The 19,277-nt window shown below is 28.0% G+C and overlaps 2 protein-coding genes across 2 annotated transcripts; one reads left to right on the top strand and one right to left on the bottom strand.

Moving 5' to 3' along the window:
* Window positions 1-236: 236 nt before the first annotated feature.
* Window positions 237-9,562, bottom strand: OCT59_027515 (uncharacterized protein; the record flags this gene model as incomplete). Its single annotated transcript, XM_066137028.1, has 12 exons — window positions 237-742; window positions 817-2,253; window positions 2,321-3,713; window positions 3,780-3,851; window positions 3,920-4,780; window positions 4,853-4,891; window positions 4,961-5,034; window positions 5,107-6,866; window positions 6,941-8,109; window positions 8,197-8,247; window positions 8,327-9,129; window positions 9,214-9,562. 12 exons carry the CDS (start codon window positions 9,560-9,562, stop codon window positions 237-239), a joined length of 8,514 nt encoding a protein of 2,837 aa, XP_065993456.1.
* A 7,006-nt stretch (window positions 9,563-16,568) lies between these two features.
* On the top strand, window positions 16,569-17,983 carry OCT59_027514 (uncharacterized protein; the record flags this gene model as incomplete). Its single annotated transcript, XM_066137027.1, has 7 exons — window positions 16,569-16,577; window positions 16,651-16,880; window positions 16,969-17,021; window positions 17,105-17,316; window positions 17,388-17,565; window positions 17,665-17,751; window positions 17,829-17,983. The coding sequence occupies 7 exons, from the start codon at window positions 16,569-16,571 to the stop codon at window positions 17,981-17,983; spliced, it is 924 nt and encodes a 307-aa protein (XP_065993455.1).
* Between the last annotated feature and the right edge of the window lie 1,294 nt (window positions 17,984-19,277).

The following is a 19,277-nucleotide window of genomic DNA, read 5'->3' as shown; positions in this document are numbered from 1 at the left end:
ATTGTTTTATTCTTACCATTTATTTTTACTATGTATTTATTTATTATCAGAACTGTAACAATAAAAATATTGTAAAAAAAAAATTTTTTTACGAAAATTATATATAAAATTGTATTATAAAAAATTACATAATAAAATTTAATCATTAAAAAAGGATCAAAAAATTATCGATATTCTTCAGATTCACTAACTTCAAACGTAAACTATAATTACGCATTTACGCCAAATATCTTCCTTTACTCATCATCTGATAAGAATGGTTCTAGCAATTGAGACATTTGTGATATATCTGATCGGTCAACATCATTTGCCGCATTAGTATGAAGTTTCAATAATTGCTCTTTGATAAGATTTCTATTTGAAGTAATATGTTTTTTATAGTAATTTTTTAATTGTTGTGCATTGCATTCTTCTGAAGATATTAGAATCTTACATAGATTACGCACACCAATATATCGACCTTTGATAATAGTATCTTCTACCTTATCTTTAAGTGATTCAACATCGTAAATGTCAGTTACTTGTAAAAGATCAACCAAAAATGATAAATATTGGTCTGTATTAAAGTCATCTGGCTTGCGTAAAACAGATTTTACCGCATCTTCAAAAGATTGTCCATATAACCATCGAAGTAATATCCAAAATGTATCTGGATGAATACCTTTTATTAAAATCTCGATTACGTCCCTTGATGATTCAATTAAGCCACTGTAAAACATTCTTTTAAAATATGACGAAGCGGCTATGTAAAAAAAAAAATATTATTATTAAAGAAAGCATATATACAAAATAAAAATAAAAACCAATTTAACAAACCTGAAAGCACGTATCTACAAGCACCAATTCTTCCTTCTTCTTCATCAAAAGTGAAAAAAACATCATGATATTCATTATTAGATTGCGCTATGAGTTTGTCCAATAAATCATTGACCAATATTTCTTTTTGATCAATTTTTGCATTTTTTTCTGACTTTTTTAACTTTTCTAACTTTTCTAATTCCTCTAACTCTTCTGTATTTATCTCATAAGCTCCAGCAAGCAACAATAAATCTTTATATGGCATTAAACATGTTTTAACTTTGTACATTCCCTCTTTAATATCTTCTTGTATTCCAAAAATAAGCTCCCTTCCTGCTACCCAACTTTTTCCATCTAATGGATCATCCCCATTCAAGAACAATTTTTTGTTAGAATCATTAATTTTTAATTTAATCAACCCTTTCATAATGTCATCATGCGAAAATTCATTCATTATTTTATATATTTCTTCCATTACGCTTTTTATATCTGAAGATTTCCAAATAATTTTGGATTTAATTTCCTCGACAAAAAAAAACCAATGTTTAACAATTTCTTCTAAAGCTGGTTTTCCAATATTTGAATATCGTTCACAAAATGAATTATCTGGCTCAACATTTCTCTCAAATAAAGGTCTTTCAGTCCAACATACTTCCTTATATCTTTGAAAACAAAGAACTGCAAAACTTTCATATCCCAAGGTTTCTTTTGCTTCCTCTTGAAATGGACTTTGAAGATACTTTTCTGATGGAATGAATTTGATATGCATAATTTGATTCCATTGATCGGTCGAAAATATAATAATATTTGTATATAAATAATCTATTAAATATTTTGCTCGATTTTTGACTATATTTGTTGGAAATTTATCCGGTTGTTGAAACTGTGATTCAATCTCTCGTGCACATTTGATAAATGTATCACAATTCACTTGACGATTAAGTCCAATATTTCCCAAAGCTCTTAAACAAACAGGATCGTTTTGTAATTCTGGCGGTAAAAATTTGTCGGTGTCAAAAATGTTGAGAAATAAAATAACTTCCATATCATATAAAGTATCAGCCTTTACGAAAGCAGTGAGTGATTTGTTAGGTATCATTTGGTATTGTTCAAGACATTTAATTTCATGATATCCTGAAGAATTTAAAAAATTCTTCAAAAAAATGATGTATTCTTGAGAAGGTATGAGAGATTTTTCAGCAATATGTGGTATTATATAAGATTCAAAATATTCCAATCCTTTTATAAGAGTAGTACCTAATCTAGATAGTAATTTGAAATCCGATTCACGATCATATTTGTAAAAATCGGTATTATTATCGAAAGAAAAAAATGGAAGTTTGTACGTAAGAAGTTTTCCGGCTGTAGCATCAATAAATTTTTCTTCCCCAGAATGTATTGGCCATATGGGTAATGATCTAAGAATCTTAATAAGTTCTTGTTTTTTTCCAAATTCTATAATAATTTATAGTAAATATTAGCATTATTTATAAAACATTAAAATTCTAATTCTTCTACTTACGTAACAGAACATTAAGTTCCTCTTTAATAAATTTTCTAAGCTTTTCATAGTCAGATAATGATAGATCACTAGTCTTAAATAACTGTTCCATAGGCTTATGTAATAAAGAACAAGTCCACTCTAGAGAATTAATTATATTTGTAGGAGTGCAACTCACTATACATTTTTTTAAATTTTCATGAGCATCTTCAGGAAATTTCATATTAGTAAAGCGTACTTGTAGTTTCACTAGTATTGGATATAAAATATGTCCATTTTCAGGTATGTATAAAAGTGGATTTTTCGTATCAAGTCGAACAAGTTTAGAAGGTTGAATCATTGGCAGCAAAGGATATTTTGTAAGTCTAGTAAATTCTCTTTCTTCTTTGACTTTATTTAATATTGACCAGATTTTTTTAAGCCAATCATCATTTGGTATAGATTCTCCGTTTGGATCCCATGATCTTTCCTTCAAAGGTGGTAATTCAAACGTTAAAAGATCTAAAACAGCTGAAGCATCAAACTTTTTGATATTTGTAAATGCAGGGAAATTGACATCATTAAAAATTTTAAACAAATACTCTGGCAAATCAATAGAAACAAATTTTGATGGACCAGTATTTGGAAATAAATCTAAATGTTCTTTTTTTCCAATGTAATAAACTTCACCAAATTTTCCAACCGATTCATTGCTCAACGGAACTAACGATAATCCAGTGAGAATTTCATAAGAATTTTTATCTTGAAGAATAAAATTAAGCAATTCAAACAATGAATCATGCTTATTATCAAGCTTATCATGAATATCAGGAATTTCGTGTAATTTTTCACAAACTGACTCTCCGGTAACAGGTTCATATGGGAAATTTGGAGGGTCTCCAGATTCAACAATTTGACTTAGTTGTCTTATTTTATCTTTACCAAGTTTCACAGCTGAAATTCCTGAATTAACCAATAAATCTGCGATTATTGCTTTTTCTTTCTCAAAAATTCTAGCTTCTCGTAGCGAAACAAATTGTCCGCCATTGACTTCAGTCCAGAAAAATTTTTGATTATTAAGGCCTAGTTTTCTAATAACATCCAATCCATACTTCCTATACAAGTCCATAAATGGACTTAACTTAACGGGAATAGGCCAAATTTTATCTGCAGTATGTGGAACAAAATCTGTCCCTTCTTTCTTGTACCTAGTTTCTTCAAGAACTACAATATGTTCAAGTAGTTTAATATGCAAATCAGGTAAAACGTCATACAAAATGTATCTATTCCATTTTGCATCATCACAATTAGCTTGCAGGAAATGGCCTTTCGAAGGTAAAGAAAAGTTTCCATTCAAATGAACTCCCAAATTGCTACTTATTGACAGTGATAAATGGGAATAAATGTCTCCCGTAATTTCAGGAGGATCCGGAAACTATAATGCAAAAAATTTTATTAGTATATTAGTATTAATAAACTAACAAAAAAAAAAAACTTTTACCGATTCAGCTCTTAATTCATCTAATGATTTTATATAAGATTGAGCAAGCAGGGAAGCAACGCCACCTCTTGGCTTTGTTAAATAAACAACATTAATAAATTTCAAAAATAAAAAAAAATGTTAAAATGCATTAAGTTTACCTTAACTTGTTTCTTCTCTGAAAATTCTTTGAATTCTGGTTTGATTCTGTCGTGCCCTCCTACGCATATAGCCCATATTTCTGAAACTTTATTCCCCATATCATTGATTCGTTCAATATCTAACTGATAGACTTGCGCGTTATCAATACTATCAACCATTTTTCGACGAGCATTGCGACAACTATCACTACTGCTAATCTTTGATTGCCATATCAATTGAGAATCTTTGTCTTTCATATGATATAAACTACATGATTCTATATTCCTTAGGAATAGCATCTCATTATTATCCTGAATATTATTGAACAGTTCCAGAATTTTGTTCGTGTTGATAACTTTATTCGATATATCACTAACTTTTGCCAATTCAAAAGTCCTGAGCGGAATTCTGAACAAGGTTCCCCTAAATTCTTTCGACATATCACAATCTCCTGTTGCGTATTTATCAGGAAAGCATTTCTCAATGAAATGGAGTATTTCTTCGTATGAATCGCATTGTTCTGGAAAACTTTTCTTAAACTTCTTTTCAATAAAATCAATTTGAATACCTCTTGGTCTCTTAAGAGGAAATCCTGATGGTGGAAGAAATTTTGCATGTGGATCTAAAAATGCGATGTACCTTCCACTCACAATGCTCAATAAATCTGTAACATGAAAAGCATAATTAAGATTTCCAATGTCAAGGTTTAGCAAAGACTGAAAGCTATCGTTTGTAAACTCTTCGTCATTATAAATCCATATCGCAGGACCTTGCCAATCTTCTATTTCTTCCGATAGGAATATTTTTTTAGGAGGGCTAAAATCATGCTGTCTCTCATCTATGATTACCGAAAAATGTTTGGCACCAGTGTCATCTGCATTCTATATGAGAGAAAAATATATAAATTTTCAAATATAACTTTAAAACAATATTAAAATTACTTCATTACTCACTCGAAGAAACTCTTTAAATATTGAATTTGTCGAACAATCCTAATTATATAAATTATTCGTTAAAATGATATAATAAAATAAAAAATTAAATTAAATTAAAAATTGTACCTTGATAATATTTTTAATCTTAACGGTCAATGATTCAGTTTGTTCGTAATTAGTATCCTTAGTAGAACCATTAACTAGAAAAAAGAAAAAAAGATAAATGCGCGTTATATAATATTCTTATAATAATTTTCAAATTAATTATTTACCATATATTGTTCCTTTTAAAGTTTGAATTCCCAATTCTTCAGCAATATCCTTAGTTACAAGATGGTGAGCAATTTTATGCCTGCTTCTTTCTTCTTCTTCAAGCTTATCTGCCATGTCATCAAATTGAATTTCATTCAGTTCAACAAGCGCATTATTATTGCTTGGGATTAATAATCCGTCTAATTCTTCCAGCTGATTTCCGTCTCTCCTATTATCCTTTCGTATCTCTATAATCTGCTTGAGAATCTGGATGATTTCTTCTGTTGATAAATCTTTATACTCATTTTTGACAGTGAAGATCAACTCCTTGACTCCAATTTTATCTCTAACCCCCATAGCTTTATATAATTTCTCAAATTTAATAGAATATTCTATAGGAAGTTTAACAATTAAGGAATCCTTATACTGAAATTTATTAGGAAGATCAAAGACAACTTTGTCGCTTGAATAAAACGTATCTCCGCATAAAATCCATGATTCATTTTTCAAATATTCCCTCATATAATCGAATGAAGTCTTATCATCATGAAAAGCTTCATTCATATATTCATAAATTACGTCACAAATAGACTTTAATTCTACAGGTGATTTATTCTTATGTCGACAAAGTTCCAATTGTCTTAGAACCGTTTTAACATCGGGATAAGTATGCCAATTCAAATATTCCAAAAAGTGATGATTCTTGGGGTTATAATCCAAAACCGGTGCAACAAAGCAAACCAGATTTTTGTATTTCTTATAGTAACAGTCCACAGGTTTCGAAAAAACTTTCTTTCCATATTCATCAACTGTTGGAATCCACTCTTTTTCTAAAATAGCTTCCAACGTTGCATGGTTATTATTATTATTAGTTAATTGATTCCATTTTTCATCAACATATTTTAGAAGTTTCAATGCTTTGCTATGAATTAAATTATCACAAATATTAGAAAATTGCCTTCGTGATATAATTGTGTCGATCCGAATTATTATATCATTAGGGGAAAGAATTGATTTAATTCCTAACAATTTCAAATTTGAAAGAAATCTGTTAGAAGACGATTGTGAAATTCCATATTTGCCAGCAGGAAAGACTTTCTCATCTTCAAAAAATAAATCAACTAGAGTCTTTTCTTCCGGATCAAATAAATCTGTTGGTGATTTAATTAACTTCACGCCAAAAGATATTTTTTGATGCCGTGACATTTCAAATGTACCAGCAGCAACAAATGACTTTCTTCCAAGAATGTCCTTTAAGTTTGCATCGTAATCAAGTAAAGATTGTAACCGATCAAAGAGTCTGTCAATCACTATATCTATATCTTCAGGTGATTGCGAATCAATAAATGGTATTACATAGTTTTGCCAATAATCAATTACATTTAATCGAGGAACTTTAATAATATCTTCCAATATATAACATATATTCTGTGAATTAGTACTAAGAAATCCTCCCATATTACTTGGATAAATTATCTTTCCATATGAATTTTCTTCCTCGCGGGGCAGAATATACCAATTCGAATTGCCAGGCAATAATGAAATTGGTAAAGTATGATCAATTTCAGTAAAAATTGGAAGATGCTTGATAACTTCAATGAGTTCCTGCGTAAGATGATCTTTATTGACAAGTCGCAAATAATTAGATAAATGGTCGATGAGCGCCGATGCTTCATGAATTTGTAAATTTTTATTTAAATTCTCTGGATATGAAGCATCAGCTCGAAAAGAAGCCAAAACTGATATAATGTCATTAAGTTTAATAATATATGGAGATACTCTATTAAAAAGAAAAGAAAGATATTATTTATTTAGATACCATAAGTAAAGAGATTATAATTTAGTAATACTTACTTATCCCATTCAGAAATTTCTTTAAACTGATTATCCGCGAACGCAGCACCGAATATTTCGAAAATAGCTGTAAGGTCTTCGCTTGTTTGATTCAAAAAAATTTTATTAGGAGTTCTTAATTTCCTAAGAGAAGAACGATTTGTTGGGATTAAATGAATATCTTCAAACTTTGTTAAATCCCAATTTCTGTATCTTAGGTTATCCCATAATTGATAGATCCATCCACAATGATTCGGCATCTGTATCACTTCAAAATTTGCATTTTCCGCAAAATTTAACGAGAATTTAATCATATCAACAACAGCGAATTCATCTAATATTTTGATGTTAAGATCCCATCCAGTATTTGCATTATCGTACAAAAGTTTATATAATCTGAAACTGATCGATTTGTCGATGAATTTATCTAATTGATTTGTGAAAATATTGCGCTCATCATTTTCATGACTCTTAATGTCATCATCGGGACCGATATACACATAAGAATTGCCAAATTGAGTTAAAGTACCAAGATTCACACCATCCGCTAATGGAATTATTTTGAATCCTTCTAATTCATCAAAATTTTGATCATTTAATTCGTTTAATATATATTCAAATAATAGTAAGACTTCTTTTCTCGACAGTACGTTATCCCATCTATCACGATTGTTACTCAAATAAGTACGGATAATGGTAGGAGAAAAAAACTTGAGAGAGTCTTGATGTCCAGAACTTTTTAATACTCTGATGATAGGGTACAAAGTTGATATTACAGGAAATCCAATATTACCAATTATTTTAGATAAATCAAAATTGAATAACTTCTCATCTTCGAAATAGCCATTTGAAAGTGAAAGCCAATGAAATTTGGGTTCTCGGAATGAGGGCATATTATATGAATATGTTGAAACTTCAGCTACTGTTCCAATAACATTTGATGAAAAAGGACCTTTGAATACACAATCGTCAATACTAAGACTTTCTATGACATTCTGTAACAGATCTTTGCAAAAAGAACTTAAACTACCCGATGTAACTTCTTTAACTATTGGCCAAAATTCATATATATTATCCGATTGAATATTAGACCTGAGCTCACGAAGAAACTTTACCCAAGCTTTGGGTAAAACCTTTTCAAATAAATATCGATTCCACTCAACCTTCAGACGCGCCAATGCATCAACAGCCTGAAAAGTACAATATTCAATATTTAATATTTAATAGCTAAATATAGAAATTTTATCAAAACATATAGCAGAGAATTAATTAGTTACCAGATCCTCATTATCTGCTGCTGACCATAAGGAACGTCGATTAGTGCTAACCTGTTAAAAAGTAAATAAAATGTTTTTAAACCAAATTATTTAAAATCATAAACAATATCCTATATTCGTTAATTCTTACCGCAAAATATCCATGTACGGAAACGAGGAAAGGCATATCAATGGGAAGAGGTAAAAAGCAAAATAATTTTCCAGTAGCATTTAAATTATTCAAAGGGACAGCCAGACCAACATTAGGAATAAATTTATAATCTCCTATATATTTACCGAAGTTCTCATGAAAATATGCTTCGGCTTTGAGTAAATCATCAAGATAATTCAAAATTAACCATGAGCTAATTTCTTTAGGATATCCTTTCCGTTGTCGAGAAAATGATGCGACATAAGACGTTTCTAGTTGATTATGGTTATCAAGATCTTTTGACTTAAGTGAATTCATCATTGGTATAATTTTTTCGACTATCGAACGACGTTGTTCTCTAACATGATCATCAACATTCTCCAACTGAATGGTGTAAAGTAATTCAGGTTCAGTAGCGCCTTCTTTCAATTCATAGAAATGAATACGTTCAATATATTTTAAAAATAATAAACAATTTATGCTTTCTTTTTCATAAAACTTGTGAAACATATCCAAAATTGCTTCAGGTTTATAAACTTTGTTAGAAATTTTTGAATCGACAGAATCTTGATTAGTACGGAGAGGATAACGAAATATAGTTCCATTAAATGGTTTATCACATGAGATTTTGAATGGAGCAAATTGATCTGGATAATCCTTTGACAATTGTTCTTTGACGAAATCGAATTGAATACCACCGTTAAAATACCATTCGTGTGGATCAAGGATAATGTATTTATCACCAGTAATAAAAGAAGGAGAGTCGGTGATATGATAAATTGAATTAAAACCAACACCCATTACTAAAATTAAAAACGTAAATTATAATAAGCAAAGTTAATAAAATATATCTTTGGTGAGAAAAACAAATAAAAGAAAAACTTTACCTCCGATCTTATCAAATTGATCACGTTTTTCACTATCAGCTAATTTAAGCAATGATTGAAAATCTTTTTCCTCAAAAGTAGTAGTATTTCTTGATAAAAGTGCAGGGCCTTGAAATCTATCAAGTTTCAAGTTTGTCCTTTGATAATTATCTACATAATCCGGTTCAAATAAACTTTGTGATGGATAAGTATTATGATCCAGAATGAAAATTTGTTCAGTACTTTGGGCATCATCTGAATTCTGAAGGATTTCACGAAGAATTTGAGAACCATCAGGATATTCATCAAGAATTTTACGTAAACGATGAGTGTAAGGTTCTTTTGGTTTAAATTGTCTTCCTATCGGCATTTTACGTAAAGGAGCTTTTAATGATCTTTAGATTTTAGAAATAGCAGATATGAAATGAAAATTGAATTTTAATTTATTTTAATTTACGAGATCAATTTAAAGATATTCCTCAAGTCACACGTACATCCACGAAGTATACACTACTCATGATATATTTACATATATAGTAAAGTATAACCCGTTAAATGTCTATTTTCGTAAAATCACAATTCAGGAGCAGATAATGATATGATTACATCATTACTGAAAAAAAGAGTTTCTCTATAATTATTGGGTATTGATAACAGATTATCAATAACAAATAATGTGAAAGATTTATAATTGTGCAGAAAAAAATTTTTTTTTTTTAGTCTCAATTTGTTCTTTTATCACTGGTCCGAATACGACCTATGCCGATCACATCATGTAATCAAAAAATTTTTGCACACGTTTAATTTTCTTTTTTTTTAATATACTAATATGTTATACATTATTATTAAATAAAACCAGAAAGTTTGCCCTTGGGTTTCCCACTATATTATGCAAATCTACAAATTTATCCAAAAAAGAAATGAATGTCTAATGTGGAGCTTAGTAATAGCTTAGTCATTCGGTTCCGGAAGTGTGATTTTACTGTCGAACATTATAGTAGTTATACACGATTTGATCTTTTAATCAGTTACTTTCAACAAAATGATAAATATTCAATTGTATAAGTTAGATGTAAGAATCGGTGAAGAACACTCGATTCGATTAATCTGATGGAATTAAAAAATTTGTTATATTAATTCATACAACCGTTTTTTCCAAATTTAGTCATTCCTGAAATGCCAAAAATTACTTCCCACCCAAATAAAAAAAATACAAAAGAATCGATGGTGATCGTGGAGGTGAGATTGATGATGATGGTAGTTGGTGGAATAGATGGAAGAAAGATGGGATTAATAAAGATTACAATGACTAACACAATAATTTTAAGGATTTTATTTTAACAAAATTTAAGATTTTCTTTTTTTTCTGGCTTGTTGACGCAATTGTTATTTTATTAATTGAGAACCGTTTTAGGTATAGTTATAACATAAGTACTATTGGGATTTTCATACAAAAACGATTAAACAATTACTAATAAGCTATCCCCCTTGATAAATTTATTGTTTCCTAAATATTGTACTTTAAATTAAAGTTTGTACCTTTTGAGATTTGCCTTTCTCAATGATTTTATTACAAACATTACGATTTGCGAGCTACAGAGCTACAGTAACTGCAAAATCACTATTACCGACTGATGTATTCTAATAGCTTGTTTTACTTAAAAGGTAATTTTCACAAATCAAGTTAATGATTGATTTACCAGTAAAAAAAAAGATTGATTTATCGGTTTATCAGTAAAAAAAATCAAGCTTACTGACTAACTATATTGACTATTTATCGCAACCAAAAATAACCAAAAATTGATTAGTTGATTATCAGAAAAAAAATTGACGTGATCTATTAATAATTTTAACAGTAAAATTTATCATATTGTGACGATTATTCCAATATGCTATTATTTTTGAATGGCTTGGACGCTATCAGATAGAATAATATATAAAGGTACCAATATTTCCATTCTCTCTCAACATAATATTTGAACACTCTCCTCAAATAAATATTACTTCTCATTAAAATATTCAACTTAACTATCCACTTATCCACTTTCTAAGAAAAATTCAATAGAATATCTGAAATATTTGCCAGTTACGAAAGTAAACTTTATTTAATAGCTTGCTTTTTCATAGTTTAAATGACTTTTTAATTTTTAGCCCTAATCTCCTATCTAAAAGAAAGAAAAACCAGGTCTTATCGTTGTTTCCTGTTCCAAAATCACGATATTATTGTTGAATCAGCTGACTTCCAGACTCCATGAAAGTACATTGACGAAATTTGATCTCGTCATTTTTGACAGAAGCCTTAGGATTAGATGAATGTGACTTTACAAGTTTGGAGAGTAAAGTGCGTTTTTTTTATTTTGCAAAATGTGGGTAACTCCTATTTAGGGACCGTCTTAAGTAGGAGAATTACCAGGCTTTGATTGCTGGTTTTAAGTCATTATATTTGATTTACCGGTTTTGACCGTTCAGGCGCCGCCTAGGGATTAAGGTTAGGGTTAGGAACAAGCTGACTATTTTGGAAATCAAAAATACGAACAAGTGATTCCTGTTCAAGTGATTTGTAACATGGTAGATTGTAAGGCATTACTAGTTTTCTGAGGAAGGCAAAGAAGCAATATTGATATGAAATTAAGCTTTGATATAGACATAAAAAAGAATTGCTGTATATTAATTATTAGAAGATATGCTTTATTACTGTATTGATGTCAGATTAACTGAATATGCTAGTGAAATTGTATGGACCACCTTGAACGTTCTTATTATTATTTGCAAATTCATGAATGCAAAGAGATGTATACAGTTAATATCACTATTGACAACAAGCTGCATTACTATTTGGAAATCAAAAATATGAACATGTGACTCCTGTTCAAGTGATTTGCAATATGGTATATGGCTAGTTTCCGAGAGAAGTAACATTTAAAGATAGTTTTAAGTGGAAAATGATATGGAATTAAGCTTTGATATAGACATAAGTATGGAAACTTCACAAGAAGCTCGTGAATGTGACAATGAACTTATACAACAAAAAAGGTTGTTTTTAACGGGGGTGACTGGAAATGATGGTTTTTTGCCAGCTACTTTTTGCCCCCTCATTAACTGCGACTTGATGATCAATGAGAAAAATGAGAAAAATTAAACGTATTAATGAAAAATAGGCAATAATAATAATTAATAAAATCTTTACAGAGTTGCGAATCAATGAAACTTATAATTTAAATATTTTAAACATACATGAAAAATTGGATTAAATGTTATAACACGCGTCATAATTTTTTTGTTGTTTATTGGCAGGAGAATCATCCGTACATCATGAGAACCACAAAGTGATGACTGTAATTTGTGAAACAGATCTAAGTTTTTTTGTTTTCAATTACAAATGTATAAAATAATAACTACCGTATATAATCATAAATCTATAAATCACTAATACCTATTCTATCTCATATTTTTAATATTAATTTGTTCATATCTAACGATATATTTGTATGTGACCCTTTGACTGTTTCTTCTTCCCTTGAATTATTTTCCGTACTGTTCCTATCTATGTTCATATCATGTTTATTTCCCATTTTTTTTAATTTGTTACAACGTACATTCCAATTATCTTTTCTTGCAGCTAAAATTAATCGTATTTTTTTAATCTTATCTTGGCTATTAAGATAAATTTTTTCATTAACCGTCCCTTTCAACAATTCATGCCATATTCTAGAATTAAGTGATTCTTGATTTATTACGTTCTTAAACTTACTTTTCTAACAAGAGATCTTGATGTCTTTTGCTATTGTTCACAATTTTCCTTTGAATCTGTTAAACGTTCTTTGATTCCCATATGTGTTTCCAATTTTCATGTTTTGAAACATCTTACACATATTCATTCACCTTTTATAAAGTTGATCTATTGTTGTTAATCTTTCAAGAATTCTTAATCTTCTTAATCTTGCACACTGTTAATTCATTATCTCTAGAATCATGATCGGCTTTATTAAATTCGTTTATTATAATACTTAACGTTTATCCATATTAATTCTATTCCACTTTGTATTTAACTTGATTCATTTTCTTTATCGTACTTCTTACATTTTCTCTAATTTTTTTTACTTTTACAAAATAAATTAAATTCCCAAGTTTTATTTTAAATTAAAATTTTACGAATTACTTGGACAGTTTATAAGTTTCGGTTAAATTTTGAAAATTGAAAAGTCGATTTTTATAAAAAAAAAAAGGTATGTGTGCAAATACAATATTTACGTCTTTAAATACCGTTTATTTCTTTTTGGAAATCACAGATAATTTAAACAAACTAAATTCCTTATTTAAAAAATCATGAAGTAAGATATTTATTTAAAAATGAAAAAATTTTTTATATAAACGTTAAAGATTTAAACACTCATATACAACCCAATCTTTGTATTACAAATTTTTATATTTATTTTTCTTTTTTTTATTTTAACGGTAAGAGTAGTACGTATTATCTTTTTAATTTCTTTATTCTGGACTTTTTATAAAAAGTATTTTTTTTTTAGGGACTATTCAATGGACCTTAGAAATGTAGGCTTTTCATACGTGGGTAGATTTCTTTTGTTTCTTTTTATTTCTTTAACATTTGCTAATTATTCCTTTTCTTTTTTTTTTTTAAGAATAATTATAAACTGACAATTTATAATGTTGCTCATGAGCTGCGGTCCTACGGTCCTACGCATGTACTATTTACATTTATTCAACCATTGTCGTTTGTGTAACATTTATTTTCTTAATACAATGTGGCGAAATCCTCATGTGACAATGATCGACAGTCAATTTTTCATAAGTCCTCCGCATTCGCTCTGGGACAATATTTTACAATAAAATGGTATTCTAAGACAATACTCATACTGAATTTTGAAAAATATTGTTAACACAGAATCATAGTGAAAAATAATATTAAAAATATTGAAATATTGTCTAAATGAAAAATCTATTGTATATTATTGATACATGATTTAGGTGCCTTGTTTCAGCCCCTAAAAAGTCTAAAAAGTGTGATCCACATACTGTAATTGACGTATTAATATTTCCAAACACAGAGACATCCGTAATGCACATAATATTAAATCCAAAAGTTTGAAATCTATGAAAAAGATATAAATAAGCGAAAAATTTCCATATTGAAGAAAATAATTAAAATTCAATCAAAAAAAAAAGAATAGAAAAAGAAAAAGAAAAAAACTTTGATAGTTTTTCACATAATTCAAACTTTAAAATTAAAATTTTCTAACAAAATGAATCAAACCAAAGTTACCATTAAACTATCCATTCCATCTATCGCAACTGCTGAAGTCGCTGAAAAGCCAAGTGATGCCGCTGGAATACAATGTACAGTCATGTAATAAATTAAAAAACATTTTGTAAACTATGTAAACATCTTCATTCTAATGTATATAGTTAAATAATTATTTTATCAATATGCCTATAATTTACAACTTTTAAATCTATTTATTTTTAATATCAAATTTAATTAATTAGTTTACTTGTGTTATTATAATTATCAAATTACTTAATAATTCGAGTCACTATTCATATTTCATATATAAATTTGATTATTTACTATTCACTTTTATCCTATGACTTTGTTGTTATTGAGGACATGGTTAAATTCGCCATAATTGGTTGATATTGGTTGATTATGTATTACAAAATTTCAATTAAAAATGATTATTTGTAATAATAAAATAAAAAGCGTTATAAGACTTTTGTGATAGCGCAGGAAAATCTTGTGAATTATCGTATAGTGCATTTACGTAGTACGCTAAAAAAATTTTGATGTTGTCGGTCAACCTGCAAGGAATTATATTCCTTTGCCAACCAAGTTTAATTTCTCTTTGTAAAATATAATCCCCGAGTTCTCTCTTTTTTATAATAATACGCCAAATCCTATCTTTTAATGTCCAACTTTCATATCCCAATTTCTAATATCCAACCTTTTTATCATATATTCACCATTAGTTTAGGCTCATTTCTGACCTTAAAATTATTAAGCTATCTAACTATAAAAACTAAAAATAAATTATATACTAAAAATAAATATTAAACTGCGTCACTAAACTAATTATGTTAGTCCTTACAGTACAAAGGCTTATGTATGCGCCACATTGGTATTCAGGGGTCCGGGACAAGAAACAGGAGTCAACACATATTTTACTGTCATAACGTTTTAATTTTCTTTAATCTCTTTTAAAGAAATGAAATCCTTTCACATTTTCAAAACATGTGACAAATTTATCCAAGTGTTTTTTATGTTTGAAACGGGAAAATATGTGATATGCGTTTAATAGCATTAAGTTGACAAAATAGGCAATTTCATAGATTTTCATCATTGTTTCCAGTTTTAGACCAGTGAGAAAAAAAATTCTTTGTTTGTATGTTTCATGTATTAAATTATAGACATAGTGTGACAAACATTATATACTTTTGACTGCGCGTTATATTTTTAATAAAGTTTAAATTATGCGTATAATTCATAAATTGTTATTTTTTTTTTAGTAGCAGAGGAAAATGAAGAAAATGAAAATTTTTACAAGTTTCCGGAGAATTCAACGAAAAAAATTTTTTTTTTACAATTAACAAAAAAAAAAATGTCTAGACTCTATCATAAAGAAATTCTTTTCTTGAAATTTGCTGGATGATCCAAAAGCTTCTATTTTCGTGCTATTAGCGTTATAATGTTATCGAAATATTGCTATTTTTATTATTTTTATTACATACTTGATATTGGAAAACTATTTTTTTCATAAAATAAAGAAATTAAATTAATAAAACGTTTTTTGGGTTTGTGATGTTTTAATTTACATGATCATCATGGTTTAGAAACGACAAAGATTCTTTGTAAATATAAATATCTAACGTTTCAATCTCACTTTCACCATGAACAAGGGAATATATTCCTTTGTATTTAAAAATATAAATAAGCCGCTCGCAATAATTATTGACATGATAAAAAAGGTACTTCATAAATATCTCCTTTCAGTTTTTCTATAATAATTTTCATTATCTTAATATCTTCGTTACCTTAATAATTTTATCTCCTCGTTATTTTAAAATTTCATCTATTTGTTATCTTAATAATTTTCATCTCCTTGTTATCTTCCTTTTCTTTTATCCATCAGCTGGTCTCTTGGATTTAACTTATCCCAAAAATGAATTCACTAGTTGTTCTTTATAGAATACTTCATAAATTTTATAAAGAGTTAAAGCATATAGAAAAAGTTTTCTTGTACACATATATTATAGATATGTTCATTTATAGTTTTCTTTTCGTTGGCACTTTATTCTTAACAGGAGAATTCGACATGTATTTTATACTTATTCCATTAATATTTTTTCCTATAATATCAGGGATGATTATGGTAATATAATGTTTTATGCTGAGATCGTTTAATGTATTTAATACTAGCTATTAATTTATTTTATTATTTGTAGTTCTATGGTAAAACCGTTTATCATGGATTAGCATTCCTTGGTGTACATATATTTCCTGTTGTTGGAGGGATAGCTAGTTTTTATACTCAATATTTTCTTTGTAGAGACCATAATGAGTCATGTTTTGCAAATCAAAAGTCTTATATAATAGGTTCATCCTTTTTAATTGCAATTTCAATTTTATTTCAATTATTATATACATTATATGTGTACTTAATATGGAAGAAAGGGTAAGTGATAATATCTTTTAATTTGTAACCAAAAAAAATAAAAAATATTAAATTAAATTTATTTTATTCCATTTTTTTTTTATCTTAGAATATGGCCTCTAGTATATGAATTTAAATATTCTAGGCATGATGAGATTAAAGGTAAATAATCCATTTATTCGAATCCTTCAGCGTATATATATTTATTTAGTTTCTAAATTTTTCTTTTTCTTTTTTTGGCTTAGAAATGCATGCAATATATGAGGTCCAATTCCCATTGTTTCATGCTCAGATAATGATGATAGGGCTATTGTTAGTTGCTTATTTAGTAGGAATAAATGTTGCGAACCTGGTAGCACTAACAAAAAGACAAATTAGACTTCGAAACCTATTTATCAATTATCAAGTGCCGTTAAACATAATATTTCTTTATTATTCATTTTTTATGCTCAAAGGTGTAAGTACATTATTTTTTTTGTTCTTTAATATAATGTTATTATACTAAAAAATTTATATCAACATATTTAGGTGAGGGATGAAAAACATTATTTAATGTTTATTGTATATATAGGAAATTTTATTCAAGCCCTATTATTATATTTTGATATGGCTAGTTTCTGTGAACGATATAATAAATTGATAAAAGCAGAATATCCATTACAATGCTTTCAGTATAATATGCCTATGTGTGCATTTTTATTATATGGTAATAATAATTTCGCATAATTTTATATTGTTTTTAAATTAGTCAATAAAAGTTATACTAATGATTCTTTTTTTTTAAAAATATATATATATGTAATAGCATGTCTATGTTGGATCGTTTTGGCATTATCAACATGGAACACTATTAGATGCCATAAAAATTTTGGTAAATTTATGGAATTCTACAGTATGTAATTTTTATTCTTCATTCTAATTATTCATTTTTTTCCCCTCAATACTAATAATTATTAACTCTTTAAATAGTACAATATGAACCACCTCCTCCGGAATTTGAATCCGGCAGAAAATTAGTAATAAGAGAATCAAGTAGTATGGCACCTCCTCCGGAATTTAAATTTGACAGAAAATTAGTAAAAAGAGAATCAAGTAGTATGGCAAAGCATTCACACATCGTCTAATATTATAAAATTTAAAAATGAATTTTAAAAGCTAAATTTTTTATTAGAAAAAATGTACAATTATAATAGAAAGTTTACAATTATATTTAATAAATAACATGAAAGTTTAATAAAAATGAATTTTCTCTAACAAATTCATGAAACAACTACTGAAGTATTAAGTTAAAGCTAAATTACAAAGTAAAATAATTTAAATTTATTCGTGATTAATCAATGAATTTTTCTACCGAATATTCTCAATATTACCGCCGTTTTCAAAATGGTGTATGCAGTTTATTTATGATTGTATATTCGAATACCAATACTCGCCCAGTTTTTATCCATTTTTTGTCTATTTGTCCGTTTTTCGTCCAGTTTTTGGGTTTCTTTTTTTTTATTCAAATTTAACTGCGTACATCATTTTGAAAATGGTGATAATATAAATAATAAATTATTGTAGATGATCAAAACTACCGTCTTTTAACAACTAATAAGAAATGTAACAAAAAATGTACCATATTTCAGTATTTCACCCTATCTTAACTCTTAAGCATGCTACCATTATCTATTAGGATAAAAGAAGTTTTGTCTTAAAAGAGCTAATGATTCATCAACTTAAAATACCGAACTTCAGTTGCTAAATATTAATTATACTAACTCTAATATAGTTAGTGATATTTTAATTATTTATTTTTAGCCTTGAGCAAAGCAGGTAGAAATAGGTCTAGACAGTCAATGTGAAAAAGAAAAAGAAAAAATGATACAACAAGTATTTGGATGTCTCAGTGAACGTGGAGATACAGTATAGTGCAGATAAATTTTGACAATACATTTAGGAAAGAAATAATTTCCGAGAGGCTATATGATAAATCGAACGAGGTGTGGATTATGCCTTCATGAAGAGGAAAAACAACAGAACTTCCCGACAATCATGTTGGTACTTAGAGCCGTCTACTAATATGATCGTTAGGAATCTCTGTTAAGTAAAAAAATATATTTAAAGGTGGAAGAACAAAAAAATAGGAAGAAAATAAATTAGGAAAAAAATAAAAAAAATATTATTAAAAACTAGGAAACGAAAAACCTGAAGCACAGTTATCCGTGCCAGATGGTATATTTTGATCGTGTTCTATATTGAATGTTAAATAATGTAGATCTTTTCCTGTTTTGTAATTTTTCTTATTTCCTAATAAAGTAATATTTACTTCGTAAAAAAAAAAAAAAAAAAAAAATTAATTATCGCCAATCTAACGATTATAGCCACCAATTATTTCTCCTGATTTTTTTAAAAAATATAAATAGTAGGCTTAAATCT

Source organism: Rhizophagus irregularis, chromosome 7 (assembly GCF_026210795.1).
Source record: "Rhizophagus irregularis chromosome 7, complete sequence".
NCBI lineage: Eukaryota > Fungi > Glomeromycota > Glomeromycetes > Glomerales > Glomeraceae > Rhizophagus > Rhizophagus irregularis.
This window is presented reverse-complemented; position numbering and strand designations above follow the sequence as displayed.